At 41.4% G+C, this 18,025-nt stretch overlaps 3 protein-coding genes across 3 annotated transcripts; 1 reads left to right on the top strand and 2 right to left on the bottom strand.

The window, feature by feature from the left end:
- Positions 1-21: 21 nt before the first annotated feature.
- On the bottom strand, positions 22-2,926 carry LOC102722502 (multiple organellar RNA editing factor 2, chloroplastic). The gene is made up of 4 exons (XM_006656510.3): positions 2,534-2,926; positions 2,342-2,439; positions 2,171-2,236; positions 22-507 (listed from the first exon to the last, which is right to left on the bottom strand). The coding sequence occupies exons 1-4, from the start codon at positions 2,899-2,901 to the stop codon at positions 365-367; spliced, it is 675 nt and encodes a 224-aa protein (XP_006656573.2). The 5' UTR covers positions 2,902-2,926; the 3' UTR covers positions 22-364.
- A 1,178-nt stretch (positions 2,927-4,104) lies between these two features.
- Positions 4,105-11,860, bottom strand: LOC102709372 (protein ENHANCED DISEASE RESISTANCE 2-like). The gene is made up of 22 exons (XM_015838885.2): positions 11,360-11,860; positions 10,560-10,634; positions 10,257-10,310; positions 9,663-9,728; positions 9,295-9,395; positions 9,159-9,217; positions 8,955-9,071; positions 8,786-8,826; positions 8,599-8,699; positions 8,427-8,522; positions 7,953-8,017; positions 7,801-7,872; positions 7,551-7,706; positions 7,181-7,395; positions 7,036-7,072; positions 6,790-6,923; positions 6,599-6,700; positions 5,785-5,829; positions 5,448-5,588; positions 5,112-5,207; positions 4,810-4,911; positions 4,105-4,679 (listed from the first exon to the last, which is right to left on the bottom strand). The coding sequence occupies exons 1-22, from the start codon at positions 11,624-11,626 to the stop codon at positions 4,566-4,568; spliced, it is 2,256 nt and encodes a 751-aa protein (XP_015694371.2). The 5' UTR covers positions 11,627-11,860; the 3' UTR covers positions 4,105-4,565.
- A 3,984-nt stretch (positions 11,861-15,844) lies between these two features.
- LOC102722223 lies at positions 15,845-17,455 on the top strand. The gene is made up of 2 exons (XM_040525016.1): positions 15,845-16,165; positions 16,374-17,455. Exons 1-2 carry the CDS (start codon positions 15,881-15,883, stop codon positions 17,202-17,204), a joined length of 1,116 nt encoding a protein of 371 aa, XP_040380950.1. The 5' UTR covers positions 15,845-15,880; the 3' UTR covers positions 17,205-17,455.
- Positions 17,456-18,025: the final 570 nt, after the last annotated feature.

Below are 18,025 nucleotides of genomic sequence, written 5' to 3'. Positions count from 1 at the left end.
GAAAATTCCTACAGAGAAGGATGAATCACAACGTATTTCAGATTAGATAATAAATGGAGGTCACAGTGAAAATCATCAAACTGATTTACATGTGTGCATAGAGCTGCAGGGTTCATCAGCAGCAATGCATTCCAAGCCAGGTGCTTTCCAAGTTCTCCAGTAATTACAGAATGCCATACATCCATGATGTGCGAATCACCAGCATAAAAACGATAGAAATACCAGCGACAGACTCTTTAAGATTCCATGATGTTTGTGAACAAGCAATTCGTAGATCGTTCCATTCAATAGATGCTACCATGGTTTCTAGACTGAGGTGGCGTCAAGCCAACCAGGCCTTGTTATTTGGCATCTGATCATCAGATCATCGTTGGTTCTCCCTCCTCCGGGCGTATCGGGTCCTGTCATTGTACCGAGGCCTATCTGATGCTCTCTGTGGCACAGGTTCTACCCGCCTCTGCCTCTCCGGAGACCTCTGAATAATCTCTCCATTAACAAAGAGCTCAGCTGCAGAACAAAATAGATTATATGGCATGAGTTCGGTTATTCCCGCAAAAAATAATCAGAATGCAGAATATCAACTCATCCCACCAAAGCATGTAGACATCTAGCAAGACATCAAATTATCAATCCAAGATCAATGTGAGATTTTGTTCAGCATATAGTGTATATATACTGTCAACATACTAGATTAATCAAAAATATAATGAAGCATTTTATATTACTTCTGATGTCTGAAACGTAAAAGGTAAAAGCAAATGACCACGAATAAATTTTTAATGTTTCATCTCAACTGATCCACATGGCTTCACCATACTGAAGGCAGAAGAGTAAAGAAGAGTTTCCTTTAAGTCCATTAGCATTCAAAACAAGACATTGCCTGAATAGCTATCTTGCTTTGCCAAGATGGACTACATAACATTGCACAAATCCATGGGAAGTACACAGATAAATTCATTTGCTCAAGAAGCTAAGAAACAAGAGTGAAACAAGCGTGAATGAATTCTAACTTGTCATACAGAAAATTTTCAACTTCCCTATCTTCAGTAGTTCAGTGACACGATCATGTTGGCATGTTTCATCCCCACTGACCTATACCCCATTTTATTTGAGGTGCAGAACCGTTGGAGAGACATTTACTATTAGTCCATTAGCATTCAAAGCAAGACATTGCCAATTAGGCTTCACCGCTTTGCCAAGATGGACTAGAAGTCCAGAAATCAGTTAGCCACTCAACATATCAAATTCTTAAGAATAGTCACACATCAAGAATCAAGAGGGAAGTGGCAGTAATGCGCTATTAGTGTCTCTATCCACACTGATCTGAACCCTATTTTGCTAAGGCACAGAACCATGAGATAAAATTGGTATAAGTCCATTAGCATTCAAAGCAAGACATTGCCGATTAGGCTTCAACACTTTCCCAAGATGGACTAGAAGTCTAGAAATCAGTTAGCGTTGTTGAGTGGACAACATATCAAATTCTTAAGAATAGGTCACATCTCAAGAATTAAGAGGGAATGCAGTAAATGTGCAATTAGTGTCTCTATCTACACTGATCTGAACCCCATTTTACTAAGGCGCAGAACCGTGAGATATACTTGCTATGAGTCCATTAGCATTCAAAGCAAGACATTGCCAATTAGGCTGCACCACTTTGCCAAGATGGACTACAGGTTTGAGAAAGAGTTGCGATTTAGCTAAAAAAAGATCTCAAAGACTAGAATTAATCTAAAAAACTCAAGAGGTGGTAAAATGTGCTGCTAATGTTTCATCTCTACTGATCAGAACCCCATTTTACCAAGGTACTGAACCGTTAGAGAGACATTTTTTGTAAGTCCATTAGCATTCAAAGCAGGGCATTGCCTATATGGCTTCACAGCTTTGCCAAGATGGACTGACTACTAGTGTAACATCAGTGTGCTTAGGAATGGGAAGCCACGTATACCGAAATATTTTCTCCACCACAGTACCCAGACAAATTACTGACATATTTTCACTTCCATAGTATTAATGAAAGCACCTATTGCCTATAGCCTATAGGGGCTTCATCAGATCACCAATTAGGATGGTATCTAAAACGCAACCAATTAGTCGTTATATGAGATGACAAAGCCATCGGTATCCTAAAGAAGAACTAGAGAGGCGTGAGGTTGTGCAAGAAAGCTACCTCCATAGTCCTTGTGCTCAGGATCAACATAGGAATCTGGGAGCACGAACAGAACACCAGGTAGCCCTGTAATACAACACATAGTGCATCAGACACACTAACACAGCGCATTAGAAGTAATTTCATTCTGTGAATACATAAAACGAAAGCATAGACCACGGACAAACAAACCTTCCAGCTTGTTGGACGTCTCCTCATCGATCTCGCACCCAAAGCCAAAGTATCTCTCGCAGGAAACGTTGTAGATCTTCTTCTTCGCCTCCTCCTCACTGCAGGACACACAAACATACATAAGAACTTGGTTGGACTCCGAACCAACATAACTAAATCGAGGAGAAAAGGATAGGCGGATAGAGTTTTCACCTTCCGAGAACCTTGGCGAGGGTCTGGATGTAGCAGTCAATCATCTGCTGCTTGGTGGCGCCCTCCCCGCCCGGCTTGTCCATCACGATGAGCCAGTGCTCGTAGTCGCACCCGGGAAACAGCGGGGCCATCTCCGTCGGCGCGCGGTCGCCGCCTCCACCGGAGCGCATCGGGGAGTACCCGTCTCCCCCCGGCCGCCGCGCAAACCCGCGGAGGAAGCCGACGCGGGCGGCCACGGCGGCCGGGCGCAGCAGCGACTCCGCCACCGCGGGGCCGCGGCGGAGGAGGGCGGAGGAGGCCGAGAAGGAGGAGGCGCGGCGGGAGAGGAGCCTCCGCGCGGCTGCGGCGGCGGCGGCGGCGGTCGCCATCGCGGGGAGGGTAAAACCCTAGCGGGGGGGGTCTAGAAGAGTGGAGTGTGGGGAGAATGATTCCTGCAAATTTAAAGCAGTAGGGCTCGTGTGCAGGTGAGATCGTTTATGGGCCGAATGCTATAGGGCTTTTATGGGCCGAATGCTAGGCCCAATGAAGCCCGGTTGGTGAGATCGTTGGTGGCACATACAGTAACAGCTTGTGCTTCTGAAATTTTAATTTCAGTGACACAAAAAAAAATTGTAAACCTCACTTTACATCGGGTAAGAAGAACTAGTCGTATTTATATTTTAGATGAAGAAGAAGTTGAATTTTTATATATATGACCATTTATCTTGTTCAAAACAATTATGTAATTATTATTTATTTTGTTGTGATTGGATTTATTATCGAATATAAGATAAACGGTTAAACATGTAATAGAAAGTTAACAGCGTCATCTATTTAAAATAGAGATGTAGAATATTTCACTTTGCACCAAGTTCAGCATATGTATTGAAATAAGTTTCACTTAACACTATGATACGTGATCAAAATTATAGAAAATTAATGAGATTTCATAAAATTCAAACAGAATTTGATGAAGAATGATCTGAATTCAAAAGGGTTCCATAAGTTGTACCCATATTTTACAAGATTTCCATAAATTTATATGGTAGAACCTAGTGCAAAGTTACACCTTTCTTCATATAGCCTACTAACTTGGTGCAAAGTGAAACAATGTAACATCTACCCTGTGCAGGTGCAATTTCCTCTTAGAAAAAATTGGCGACAATGATATTTGACTCCTAGTTCCCTACTGTGACAATAGAATGTTTAAATTCAAACAATCAAATTACACGCCAAAAAAATTATCCACAGAATTAGGTGTCCAGATGGCTATGATCATTAAGGGCCACTTTGAATCACAGAAATAAAAAAACAGAGAAATGAGAAAATCATAGGATTCTGATAGAAATACAAGTGTAAAACAAAGGATTGCAAAACACAAAAAAACATAGGAATGGCCGTTTGATTGGACCACAGAAAAAATAAAGAAATTTGAGAAGGGCTTAGAGTTATGGGAAGAAGAAAACATGAGGTAGGATCTCATATTTATTTTCCTCCAAAATCTCCATAAGATTTTCCAATCCATAAGAATTTCAAAGGAAAGGGTAGGATGCAATTCTTTGATTCAAAGACTCTCATAGGAATTTTTCCCATACGATTAAAATCCTCTAAATTTTCTATGTTTTTCCTACAAATCAAAGGGACCTAAAGCTTCGAGAAGTAGGAGATACAATAAGCTCAAAGGCCAAGCAATGATTAGTTTAATTTACATCCAAGAGGGGAAGAAAGCATCTAACTGAGATGTCAGATAAAAAAAATGGCTACGAAAAGAGGGAAGAAAGCAGCAGAGTACGCTGAGTTGTACATGAATTGGTTTTCTGTATGATGCCGTATAACCACATACTATATGCAATCTACCTACTAGCAGTGAATAATTTGGTGTCAGAAAATCTGGAAAACTGTAGTGACAGACGGGAGGAATTCTGGAGTTGGCCGTGCTTCATTCCAGCCTTGAAGATCACACATTTGCTGTCTCAAACTGCCAACTGCTGCCGCAGCAACAGAACAAATGGAGGTTCCAAGCAAAGAATTAAAGGATCTGCTCCGGTTGATTTCATTCCCCTGGAGATATATTATCAAGTAGAGGAACTACTGCTGAGCTGGGTTGGATATTGGATAGCCTTGCAGCACCTAGAAGTTGCTCAGGAAGTTCGTCATATGTGTTTGCCTGCAGGCGTAAGAGCAATGTGAGCTGCAGTCGAAATATACTTTTTATAAGGTAGAGAAATATAGAGGTCTTCAAGTTCAAACTGAATCTTGGAGAGTACACAAAATGAGGGAGCTACTGAGTTACATACCTGTATAAGAAAAGCCATATCAACTATTAAAGTAGTAACGACGCCAAACACCAATCCCAGAACACCATTGGCCACTGCTGAGGAACCAATATCTACATCTACCTGTAGAGCAATATCACAAATTAAAAACTGTTTGTTCAACCGATGCCCTAATAAAGAACCTCAACCTAATGTTCTGCTGCTTCGGTCATATGTCAACTTTGCCATGTATTTACATGATCGATTGGTGTGTTTCTCCCGTAAATAACAAAAAATGAATTCGAGCTGTGTTATATTTAAGGCATATATATTTAATGTCTTACTTCTATGTACTCTGGACCACGCATATAGCTGCAATCAACAGCTTTTCCCAATAAGCAAGGAGTACTTCCAACGCTTTGTCTCACTATCCAAGATCCCTGAAGAAATCAGTTTGCTCAAGTGAGAAAGGCCTTCAGTATAAATTTAGAGTGCTGCTATACGTACGACCAAGTTGTACAACTTCCGTACGACTAAAAGCATGCAACCATCGGTCAATAAAAGGAGTGGCGCTACAGCCGTTGATCAATTTAGTCGTACGCAAGTCGTACAACTTGGTCGTACGCATAGCAATTTCCATAAATTTAACAGGACTACACACTCCTCAAGTTAGACCAGACCTTCGGAACAGATGGGATGAGCTTCAATCTGCTATTTCGGAAATCATCGTCACCATCAGCAAAACGCTGCAACAGTGATCCTTTTTCCAAGGTTCTTGTAACAAAATAGAGGACCAAGCTGTAATGGCTTGATCCAGGAATCTGTTGTAAATGCACACATACCTAATCAGGGTGACCAGAATACACAAGGCACAGACAGAATCACAGAACATGAATTGGTATTGAGGGCAAACTGAAGGCTAGCTATACAAAAAGAAATGGTTGAAAAGAATAATCATATTGTTTAATAAGAAAAATGTCAATACAGGTATTTTATCAAAGTGAAATATTATCTTACTTGTATGTTTACAACAAAGGTGAACATCCCCTTCTCAGCAGCGACCTACAATGGTAATAGTTCAGTGACAATCATAACACAAGAGTAGAGTATATTACTTTATTAGGACCTCGCTTAAGTTCATGCAGATAAGTAGATATCACCAGTACCATATCTGTTTTATGAGTACAAAGTCAAACTGGAAAACACTTAAACATCACAACAATTTTTCAGGCAAAAAATATCAAATTTGTTAACATAATTGTGAGATATTGCACCATCTCTCTATTCTCTTCAAATTCCCTATCCTGAGTGATGGCAAAGTGACAGGTACTTCCAATTTCAAATTATGCCAGAAAAAGTCTAAAACAAAGATCAATTAAAATACAGCCCAGATAATTCTGTCAAAATGTGTCGACGTTCATATCTCCACTCATATGTAGATCTTACAGAAGGTTATCTGTTCACATGATAGATATAAGTAGTCAGGTCCATATTCAAAGTGCTCGGTACTAGAATCCAGAATAACTACCTGAAGCAATGAAGCTTCTATGAGGTAAGTTTAATATGCAATAAAAAAAATATTTATAGCACCCACAAGGTTGATGAAAAGAGTGGAAAGTCTGTTTATTTAAAAGTACAGTTCTTCTGGTACAACAAACAGTTCCGCAAAAAGTAATAGTCCTATATTATTCCAATTTTCAAATGCTGCTTTTCATAATTGCATATCAGACACTGGTGTTTCATGCATAGACATAATCATGTAACAGTGACTTTCAGAAAGAAGGCACTTAATATGGGTAGTGAGTGAAACAACCATAAACTATTTGCTTACCTGAGCTGCACATCCTTTCCGCCTAGCAACATGATCCATACGCTTGATGTCCTTAAACCAGTCAATTGCTACAAGCTCCATAAGGTACTTTGTTGCAGGAACCTGTAGCTCAGATTGGAAACTACTAAACTCCTAATTACCTGCTAATACTTCAATATTAGGAAAACATCTGCTGCTTTTAACGTCTGTACCTTTGATTTGTCATGTGGAAAGTTCTCACTACGAACTTTAAAGAGTTTGCTATCAGGTACTGTCCAACAGTTACGGCTTTTCTCGTTTGCATCCTGACGAATAATACCCGAGAAAAAGGATAAATCTATTGGATCTGCATCAACCAATATAATGGCAGAAGATCAGGTTAAGAATGATTAATCATTTTCCTTGCAAAAAATGAATGGTTTAGGCAAATTATACAATATCAAACTATAAGAACAAACCTGAGTACTTGGCATCACTGTCAGATCTGGTAGGCTCCTGTACATGAATTGCATAAGACTTTAGTGTTAATTGAACCAACAGAAAAAAAAAACTTTCTGCAAACTACAAAAATAGCTCAAATGTGTCTCTAGTTAGTCTTTTGACCTCCAGATTAGCTTCAGGGATTTGGTAGTCATCATCCTCTTCTGACTCTTCATCTATCATATCCAAATTTTTGTTATCAGTTTGTTTTGTCTTTAGGTCAGCTTCTTGGAGTTTCTTATCCTTTTTCAATGAGGACACAGTGGCCATAGTACTCATCACGGGAATCCTCGGAACTGGATGAATATCATCAGTTTGGGAAAAGTACTCACGCAATCCTGGACATAGATGTAAATGTTAGACCAAAGATGGACACATACTATCAAGGTAAAGGAACACTGTGTAGTTAAATAACAATATTCATATGTCCTTCTTAGCATTAACATGCAATTAAGATGCCAAAAAAGTTAAAAGAATTGTTTGTACTGTGTACCAGCTACACAGTTGAGCATCTGCAATAAAGAGTGGTACTGGAATGATGAAAAATAGTTGACACCCCATCCCCTTAGATCAATTTGCATAAGGTGTTGAACTTGAGTGCGTGGTCTCCCATTGATGCATTTGAGGGGAGAAATCTTGAAACCTCCACCTGAACTAGTAGGAAGTTAAGAGGGGGAAAAACAAAGGTGGGGAAAACTCTGTTTTAATGTATCAAGCATCCTGATAAGCAGAAGGCAAATTACTTTCAATAAAAGCCCTCACAAATCCTGGTTGGGGACCACAGTTCTGATGTTCAGTAGATCGGAACAGTACAACTGAAAATTTAAGAAACAATGAATCAAACAGGTTGCTTCGGAATGATGTAAGTGACCAACAAGGAGAATCCAAAGTTTACCATAACTTCCATCGTCGTTGCGCCGCCAATATCGTACATAACAAAGATCACGGGGCCAGACCATCCTACATGTCCAGTTATTAAATTAGATGGAACTGTGTTATTCCAAATCTGAGGTGATGCAGTGTATATCGATATAAAGTACAGAACCCAAGTCTTGTGGAGTATGGCCCTGTCACATAGAAGTTTTCACGATACAATTTTAATTTAGCAACAGTTGTCCAAACAGCAAAACTAATAATGGATTTGGCAGTTGGCACTGCCATATTGGGCGCAGACGTAATGCCAACAAGTAAATTGTGCAATATATGCATAGCATAAAAACTCTACACCGAAGTCTAGATGAAACAAAGTTCATACTCAGATAGTTTCTTTAGACTTTCAATAAGATATTGAATGCAATCCTCATGCAAGTTATAACAGAACTAGATGATATATATTCACGTCAATAATCAGTACAAGAAAAGGTGTTACATTGAAAACCAGTTCAGCTGTAGCCGATGATATAGTATTGCAGTGTGACCATCAACCTCTTCAACTAAACTCCCATAATGGAAGCTACAATCCCACCTACAGTGGAGCATAAATAATACTGAGGTCAACATTCAGTTAAAAGCAAGTAGAAAGTAAAACAACACACACTTACTCATATCGTGTTACATCCATACTCATTATTAGCCCAAAAATGGATTCACATGTGGCTTCCACCACACCAACAGCTCTCATTGATCGGCTACAGCTTCTTGCCTGTACAATTGACGTGGCATAAAAGGTTACTCATAGCATTAGCATGTCTGCCTCTCTCTAATAGTATATAGGTAAGAGGTACATACAAGGTATTCAACCTCCACAAGTTCTTCAAAGATGCGCAAACCTGTCAATCATAAAACCAGGAAACTCTAAATGTAACTTCATTTGAACAATCCTAAATTTTAATTCAAAATTTCAAAATATCCCCTTATATGCATGTCCTATAGTCTATGCAAAGGGCTGTGGACTTGCCATTCTGGCATTTAAGTAGCCGCCAGTTCTTTCTTGAGTAAGCATGGTTGGTGTCATTCTGATCTGACAGCCCAATATCAGGCTCTTTAGTCCAGTCATGTACCGAATCAGGAGGACCTAGAAGGAGAAATGGCATATTTAAGTTTCCTCACATGGCTATTATAACATATTAATGAAAAAGTTATGCCAAATGAGTATGTTTACCATTGCCAATAGTTGTCCTGCGAAGCAAGGTAGGACGGGGCTCTTCTTCATCTTCCGGTCTATTATAGAACAAAATTTCCAATTACTTTAACCAGAAGGACTAATATACAGCTCGATAAAATATGAAATCACTTGCCCACTGTCACGATCAGAGAACGATAGTGGGCCTCCAAACTCCATGTCAAAGTCCAGAGAGGCAAAAGCTTTACGGTTTTTAGCTGTCATAGTGTCCTGTTGCTGCAGAATGAATATCTCCGATGTTATGTCTAGTACAATTCATTGGCACAACATAGAATCATTGAAAACACTGGCTGTTGATAGACTTCTTTTGAATCTAATAAGTACAAGGGAGAACCTTCTAGGATGGTCTCCACTACTGTGTACAAAAATATATAATTCAGTCACACCATAGCTAAAAAAGAAACTAATGAAAGGGAGACTGAAATATCCTTATTGCTTAGAACAATTGCTATATGTTGTTACAGTATGTTGGACTTACTACACCTGATCAATGAGGAGCTCTAGCTTCTTTTTCCAGACCAGGGCATCCTCAATATCATGTGCACCCATCTGTAGAAGAATAATAGTAAAATTAAGATGGTATAGTGACATGCAATAATATAAACAAGTTCAAATTTTCAAAAAATATATATAAACAAGTTTACTGTGTAGATATTTGTGTCAGAAAAAGGTTATAGGATACTAATGAAAGAGTGCACACAAAAGGACCTCCAGCATCTCTCCCATATGTAGTGTTACTGTCAATTAAAATTGAGCAAATAAATTGCATAACACTAATCAATTATCAAGCAGGCCAAGGGAATTAAAAAGCTAAAATGCTAGCGAAAGTAGCAGGCATAGCCTTCTTTCTAACTATGATACAGAAAGGGCCTCGCTCCCTCTTTTGGGTCAACAGAAATATATTACCAACAAATAAACTACAAGAAAAGAGTTAACAGACAGCCTACATACTTGCTTTTCCAAAACATTCAGTGGTAAAAGCTATATATTGCAGACGAAGTATCAGCAAGTGCAATCAAAAGTAAATGATCAAAAGTGGAATATATTCTGAGCTTGCAAGTTAGCATTGTAACGAACCGTGATTTGATCCTCTTTTTCTTTCTTGTTGTATATGCACAGAACATAGACCATCTGCAAAATAGGAAAATTACTACAGATATGAAGTAAATGATAGTACTGATGGAATGAACATCAAAACAACAGGTCATGAGTACAGCAGAACCCCTCAAAAGTTCGGTTTCTTCTAAAAAAAGATATTAAGAATTTTTTCCTTAAAGAAATTAAATGGTACGCCAGGTGCCCTCAACTAAAAATAGAACATGCATTTTATGCTTTATGCTATGATGCTAGATGAATTAAACATGAGAAGAGAAAACTTACTTGCCCATGGTGTGTTCTAAGACCTCTATCTTCCACTCGGCAATTTCCATCTATTTGAAGCGCCTTCACTGGCACCTGCTCATCCACAAATTCTGAATAATCAAATACAACAGCCACAATGCTCCTGTAGCAGAATATTGCAGATTTGCAATTAAAACTCAGTATACCAGTATGGCAGCCTATTAGGCTAGAATCCTCTGAATAAGGCCTACTATCAAAAAAAATGCAGTTATAAGAGACTTTTTACAAGAAACGGAATCTATGACCCATTCAGACAATCTTACTCTTAGTGAAATGCTTTGCATCTACAGAAGCAGTAAATTTACATCAAACACTGCAATAAATGATTCATAGTTAAAGAGAGTAAACCCAATCACTTACCAAGTACCCAATGCCACTAATTAGCACTTCAAATTAGAAGCATTCAATTATGTGAACAGTTTCAACTCAGCTTCACAGTTAAACAATTGGCATCGGTTTGCAACAATCATACCAATAAAATAAGAGGGGCGCTTCTATGTACAACGCATCTCGGTCAAACCACTCGAAAATCCGAACTAACGGCACAAAGGTCCTAAAGCCTATGAATCGCATCATGCTGCAAACTGCAATGAATCCTCCACTCCAACCAATTGGGCAAACTACACCACAAGTGAGGAAAATCCCGCGAAAAGTTCATGAAAAGCTCTTGCAAACCAAAAAAAAAGAGTAGCACGGGCTTTCTGCGAGACTGCGGCAAATGGATCGCATCGCGACTACGGCAGCGGAATCAGAGAGCATAAGCTGCGGGATGCGTATACCATGTTGTCCTTGGGCTGCTTCTTGTAGTAGGCGAGCAGCTTGTTGTCGAGGACGAAGTAGCGCGTGCGGACGAACGACCTCCCGATCTTCCGCCGCCCGTACCGCAGCATCCACCCCTCGTGCCGCACCGCCGCCGCCGAGCCCCTCGTGAGCTCCCCGCTCCGCGCCATCGCCGCCGCGGAGGGCCTCGGGGGCTCGCCGCCGCCGGCGCGCCCCACCTCAGAGCTCCTCGCCACCTCCCTCCTCGAGGCCGACGAGCTCATCATCGTCACCCTCGGGGATTTCGAATTCTCCACCCGCCGGGGGTCCCCGTCCTGTCCCGTCTCCCCTGCCACGTCAATGAGCCATCTCCCGCGGGCGAGGTGGCGCTGGAGGGGGAACGAGGGTACCTAGGCAAGGCGTGGCACCGGGACTGACGCTTCCCCCGCGGCGGCCGGAGCCGGCGAGGTGGCCGGCTAGAGGCGGAGGAGGGAGGAGAGGGTTTCGGCGAGGCGGGGGAAGCGGAGAGAGAAGACAATAGAGATTAATTTTGTATATTGTAATAAGCCACTAAATCGCCAACTACTTTGCATATTTATTTCAAATATATTTGCCTTTTTCTTTTTCAAGCAGATTTGTCGTCCAAGACCTTGTGTTTAGTTTAAATTGTGCTTCTTGACTTTTGGGTCCTTTTTGAGTCCATGGAAGATTGGAAAATTTGGAGACTGGTTGTCCTGTTCTTCCATGGTTGATTTGATGACTTTTTGATCGAAAAAAATAAATGACATATTTTTTAAAAAAAGGTAATCTCTGGATAAAACTTAAGCCGCGTTCATGCCCCCTTTAAGTTAACTTATACTCTTTTTTTTCTCGCGCACGATTATCGAACTACTAAACGGTGTATTTTTAAAAATTTTCTATAGAAAAGTTGTTTTAAAAAATCATATTAATTTATTTTATATTTTTTAATAATTAATTATTTATTTATTAATCTATTACTATGTTTTTTGTGCCGGATGTAAGTTAACTTACCCCTCTCAAACAAACATGGCCTTATACTTCCTCTGGGTTTTTTTTGACGTTGTTGATTTTTTACATACGTTTGGACCATTCATCTTATTTAAAAATTTTATCCAAATATACAAAATTATAAATCATATTTAAAGTTACTTTAATAATAAATTAAATTATAATAAAATTGTCAATAATTATAAAAAATTTGAACAATACGAAGGGCCAAACATATATTAAAAAGTCAACGGTGCCAAAAAAAATCGGAGGGAGTATATGTGTATATTCTAGTGGTCTAAAAGACAATACTAACAAATAAGCTTTGATAAAAAAAACATAAAATCAACTTCATATTTAAGATTATAAATTTAAATTTTAACTTATAAGCAGAAGCGAAAAGATAAGAGTGCATAATATTCATGTTGCCATGGCATCGATATGAACATCCATGTCAACTTGCATGCATTTTTAAATTTTTTTTCCATTCTATATCCAATGTTTCACTGGTTATATACGTAGAAAATAGAATGCCAAGAGTTTATATTGGGTATGACAATCAAAAGACACAAGTCATCGGTCTAATATTCGATTGAGAAAAAAAGGGACAAATAGATGATAAAAAAATAAACGAATCAATGCTTTGTCATGAAATACACCATTCACGTGCATATATATACGGACGGTCCAAATGAATTGCACTAGAAGATACACAAATAAATGCGATCGTATGGGCCAATGCACAACCATTTAATATTTTCATAATACCATAATGCATTATCATGTCATTAGATGCCACGCACACGCAGAGAAAAATATTCAATCATACATATGTCGACCCAACTTGAAGTAGGTTAGAAATGTGGACCGTTTTGTTTGATAATTATTTGACTAAGGTTACTACTAGTATATTTAAGATATATATTTTATGACATAAATAAAAATTAGTATATCTGTACTAAAAAATATTTATTATGATTACATTTTTATGCTACATAAGTGATATATTAATGGAGTAATTTTCATCAAACTCTCGTCCCACCAGAACAAAATACGCCATATATTTTGAAAAGGGAAGTAACCTTCTGATTCAAACCGAAAGGGGGCACTTTGATTGATCGGTTGTGTAAAATGTGCTAGTAGGAGAGCTAGATGGATCTGTTTGTAATTATCTCGATCGAAGGGGGCTATTCCGTAAGTTTGAGTTCGTGAGCGAGTGGCGGGAAATGCCCCGCCTACTCCCACGCTGGCAGCCACGCTCCCCGTGTTTGAAAGCTACTACCCGTTTTAACCCCGCGCGGTCTGTGCGGCCGGTGCGTTGTGCGCCGTCCGTGGCGCCGGCACGGACACGTGGGCGGCGGAGATGTGCTTAGCGTGGATGGGCCGGAGCTCTCGCTGCCCTGGACCAGAGTGATTAGCGATTAATTGCTTGCTTACGAGCCAGGAACACTGTCTAACCCATAGATTCTATGTGTATTTTAGTAGTACTGAATTTATTTAGGACGTGTTGACTTCCATGTTACAAGCGTGTATCGATGGGAGTAGAGGCTAAGGTGTTATTCAGCCAGTTTTAAGTGTGGAAATATGCTTAATTTTCTCCATAAAACTTACTACATCATCATCTTTTCGCTTATACTTCTGCGTATAAGCCATAATTTAATTTTTCAACCTTAAATTTAAGGTTAATTTTAAGATTTTTCAAATCATAGTTTATTTTACAATATTGAATCTAAATCATAAGGAACATGTTTATAAAAGTTTTATTCACGAATTATTAATCGGCATTAGCACGAAATGTGTAATACTATATATCTGGTGTTTGTAATATCAAACTCTCTAAAGGGCTAATTAGGCATGATAGTTCAGGGGCGGATTTACGGGGGGCTAGCGGGGCTCTAGCCTCCCAAACACGCTAGATTCCTTCTGGAAAATAGAGAAGAGGGAAGGGGAAGAAGAGGGAGTTAAAGGTGGAAGAAGGTAATCAGCCTCTCTAACCTTCGGATACTAGATCTGTCACGGTGTATGTTACGTCTTACGTTCCAAGATATTATTATTTCTAGAATTTAAATTTTACATCACAATAAAAGGTATTCATGAAGTAATTTTTACTGTTCCAATAATTTCAGAGTTGGTTAAGTAGAAATTTCAATCAATTCAAACTTTAAGACACAACCACTGAAATAACTAAATGATAATATTTAGATATAAGTGTATTATTGTTTGCTAAGCAATCTAAAACTGAAGTAATGATAGGTACTATGCCGGCGTCACATTAGCAACATAAAATATCATGTCCCAACGGCATTCCACTCTTAAGAATATGTAACCCACATCACAATAGGGTGTAATTAAACCAAATATGCTGCTGATGGTAATTAAACCAAACATGTGTTTATAAGTTTATTATTCTCTCTTTCCAAATCAGTGAGCAGCAGTAATATATATGAGTAACAGTGCGCGCGACACCATCTCTGCTGATTAAATCATCAATCAAGCCTGGCCATCGATCACACGATTATTTTCTTTTCCTAGAGGAATTAATCTACAGGATCATTCGTGGAATTATTATTCGGATCAAGAGAATCTCCAGCAGGCAGCAGCAGCAGTGCGCATCGGCAACGTGGCCGGCAATCAGAGAAGCTGTCAACTGACAAGCTAGCCATGATCGATGCAAATTAAACCCGGGCAATTAAGCTACCCTTTTGGTCTCGCTAAACGTTTTCGTGTGATGGATACATCTCGCAAACGGCTTTAATTGGTCACCTGGAACCAATAAAATTATGTGTGTTGTGTGTTGCTGCACTTTACTCAATTGGGCTAGTGGATGGACAGGACAATCAATCAAAGCAGCGGAGAACAATTAGGCAAAAAGTAAACAAATATTTATTTTTATAAGTCGGGGTTATTTGGATTACGACACAGTTTTCTAAATATATGTTCGAGTGAGACTGTTTATTAAAATATAACAAAAAGTAAACAAATATTTATTTTTACATATAGTTCAAACTAAATATTTTAAAAATTTATTAATAGTTAAAGTTAATAATTTCAATTATACTTTTAACGACAAGAATTATATAACTGCACGGAGTACACTAACATGACAATGAGACCGCACCTACAAAGCTGTTCCAGAGAATTAGTCCCAGGCTCTCAGCAAGGGGGCAGCATATTCTTCTCATCTTGTCCTGAAGATCTTGCATCAATTTGCTGATGCAAAATTAATGATAGCTTAATTGCAGTTGCAGTACACTCGGAACTTGTTCTCATCCAAATGGCCCATCAGCCTCAGCCGAAGTGCTCAGGATTTAGGCCCACGAAAGGGAAAGGCCCAGCCCAAAACGGAAGGAACAGAAGCGGAAGAAACTTGGGCCCGGGCAGGCCACGTCATACCGAGCACGGATCTCGAGGCGCTGAGCGACGGCTGGGATGCCCTCCCCGGCCCAGCAAAATCCACCCCGCCCCCCCCCCCCCCCCCCCCCCCCCCCGCGAGACGAGACGCGAGCCAAGCCGCAGCGGCAGCAGCAGCAGCGATGGCAATGGAGAGGCTTATCTCTTCGCCGCTCCTCCCGCGCCCGCCTCCCCGGCCCCGCGCCTTCTCCTCCCGCCCGCCGTCCCTCGCCGCCGCGCCTCCCAACCGCGCCGGAGGAGGCGCCGCCGCGTTCGGCTTCAGGCCGCCGCTCGCCTCGCTCCTCCTCTCCAGGCACCACCAACACCAGCCTCCGGTCCTCGCGGCTGTGGACAGCCCTGCCGAGGCACCCGCCGCCGCCGGCGAGGCTGCCCCGCCCAACGCCGCGAGCCGACGCTTCCTCCACAAGGTGAGCGCCCCGTTTGTCGTTTCCCTCCGGTGTCTTTCATGTGGGTTTCTTCTTCTTCCAAGAATTGATTCTGGATTTCTGGTGTGTGTGCTGTTCTTGGAGTAATTTGCGTCGTGTGACGAGTTCAAGAATTCGCGAAGAACGGATACGTGATTCGGGTTGTCAATGGATGCTCACGCGTTTTGGCGTTGTTCGTGCGCTCTGGCAGGTGACGTCGGCTGCGGCTGCCACTCTATTGACGGCGATTGTTCTGACGCTGATTCAGCCGGCGTTGGCGCCGCCGGCGTTCGCGTCGTTCCACTCCGCGGCGAATGCGGGAGGTGGCATCTTCAAGTCGGAGCTGCTAAGCAGCGCGTGGACGGGCTTCCTGGCGGGATGCCTGCACACGCTCTCCGGCCCGGACCACCTCGCCGCGCTGGCGCCGCTGTCCATCGGGAGGTCGCGGATGGAGAGCGCCGCCGTGGGCGCGCTCTGGGGCTGCGGCCACGACGCCGGCCAGGTCATCTTCGGCCTGCTGTTCCTCAGCCTCAAGGACCGCCTCCACATCGAGGTCATCCGGACGTGGGGCACCCGCGTCGTCGGCCTCACGCTGCTCGTCATCGGCGCCCTCGGCATCCGGGAGGCCACCGAGGTGCCGACGCCGTGCGTCGCGCTGGAGAACGGCGGCGGCGACTGCGCCACCACCACCACCGCCCACCGTGGCCCGCTCGACGCGCTACCAACCAGCAGGAAGAAGATCACCTTCGCCACGTTCGCCACCGGCATCGTGCACGGCCTGCAGCCGGACGCGCTCATGATGGTCCTGCCGGCGCTCGCCCTCCCGTCGCGCATCGCCGGCGCCGCGTTTCTTGGCATGTTCCTCGTCGGCACCGTCGTCGCCATGGGCAGCTACACCGTCCTGATCGGCTCGTGTACGGAGGCGCTCAGGGAGAGGGTTCCTAGGATCACGGAGAAGCTGACATGGGCCGCCTCGCTCGTGGCCATATCAATGGGGCTTGGCATCCTCATCAGCCAGTCTCTTGGGTTTAGCTTGTACTGATTTCGCCGCCTTCTTCGCCATTGTTGGAGCTTCGCTGCCACGGTAGGAATCTGCTACGAGAATTTTGTAATGTTGCATTGTTCAGAACCAGGAGAATTCAAGTTTAGTTCACCAGAAAAAAAAAGGCTTTGTTGAGAATTGCTTAGCTGAAGTGAGATGAGTAACATGAGTTCTTGTTACCCCAAATGTATTTGCATATTTGCATGTACTTAAAAAAGGATTTGGTTAAGAACAATTCAGTGTCCTTAGGAGATGTCATGCATTTTCTGTAGTTCTGTTTATGTCATTGGTAGTTGCTAGCTCACAGTCTACTTCAGTAAGTTCAGTAAGTTGTGCTCTGCTTTTTTATCGAAATTTGATTTCCATTCAGCTCACAAATTTTGAGACGCTGGTACAGGTACATTTTTTTCTTTTGCTGGTTTTTCAGTCTTGGCAATAAATATTTTCCAATGCTCTTTATGGTAGTAGAACCTAAATAGTTTATTTTTTTTTCTAATTCAGTGTACTAGACCTAGACCTGTCTATACTACCGCATATGAGTAGAATATTTTTTTCTACTTAGAATTATAAATCAATAGATGATATTCTTCTATTGATGATAATACTGATGCTAGAATACTAACACTATAGCCAAGCCCATTGTGGCAAATGTCGTCAGCAAGTGACTCAGATGCTAAATTGCAAAACAATTCTTATATTAGCACGGATAATGGTAGCTCAAAATTCTTAGAATAGGATAATATGATACGCTACGTCGAATTCAGGCTACGAAGAACAAAATTCAGAATATTAGAATGGGTTAAAATTGGACGAAATAAAGA

This window comes from Oryza brachyantha, chromosome 6 (genome assembly GCF_000231095.2).
Source record: "Oryza brachyantha chromosome 6, ObraRS2, whole genome shotgun sequence".
Lineage (NCBI taxonomy): Eukaryota > Viridiplantae > Streptophyta > Magnoliopsida > Poales > Poaceae > Oryza > Oryza brachyantha.
The sequence above is the reverse complement of the archived record's forward strand: the minus strand, read 5'-3'. Positions and strand labels throughout refer to the sequence as shown.

Coding starts and splice junctions, on each gene's coding strand:
- LOC102722223 (XM_040525016.1), top strand. CDS start 15,881: ATGGCAATGGAGAGGCTTATCTCTTCGCCGCTCCTCCCGCGCCCGCCT. Junction 16,166..16,373: donor GCCGACGCTTCCTCCACAAG/GTGAGCGCCCCG, acceptor GCGCTCTGGCAG/GTGACGTCGGCTGCGGCTGC.
- LOC102709372 (XM_015838885.2), bottom strand. CDS start 11,626: ATGATGAGCTCGTCGGCCTCGAGGAGGGAGGTGGCGAGGAGCTCTGAG. Junction 9,218..9,294: donor TTCTCTGATCGTGACAGTGG/GCAAGTGATTTC, acceptor GTTCTATAATAG/ACCGGAAGATGAAGAAGAGC. Junction 6,924..7,035: donor CAGTGATGCCAAGTACTCAG/GTTTGTTCTTAT, acceptor TGGTTGATGCAG/ATCCAATAGATTTATCCTTT.
- LOC102722502 (XM_006656510.3), bottom strand. CDS start 2,901: ATGGCGACCGCCGCCGCCGCCGCCGCAGCCGCGCGGAGGCTCCTCTCC. Junction 2,237..2,341: donor GACGTCCAACAAGCTGGAAG/GTTTGTTTGTCC, acceptor GTTGTATTACAG/GGCTACCTGGTGTTCTGTTC. Junction 508..2,170: donor TGAGCACAAGGACTATGGAG/GTAGCTTTCTTG, acceptor TTTGTTCTGCAG/CTGAGCTCTTTGTTAATGGA.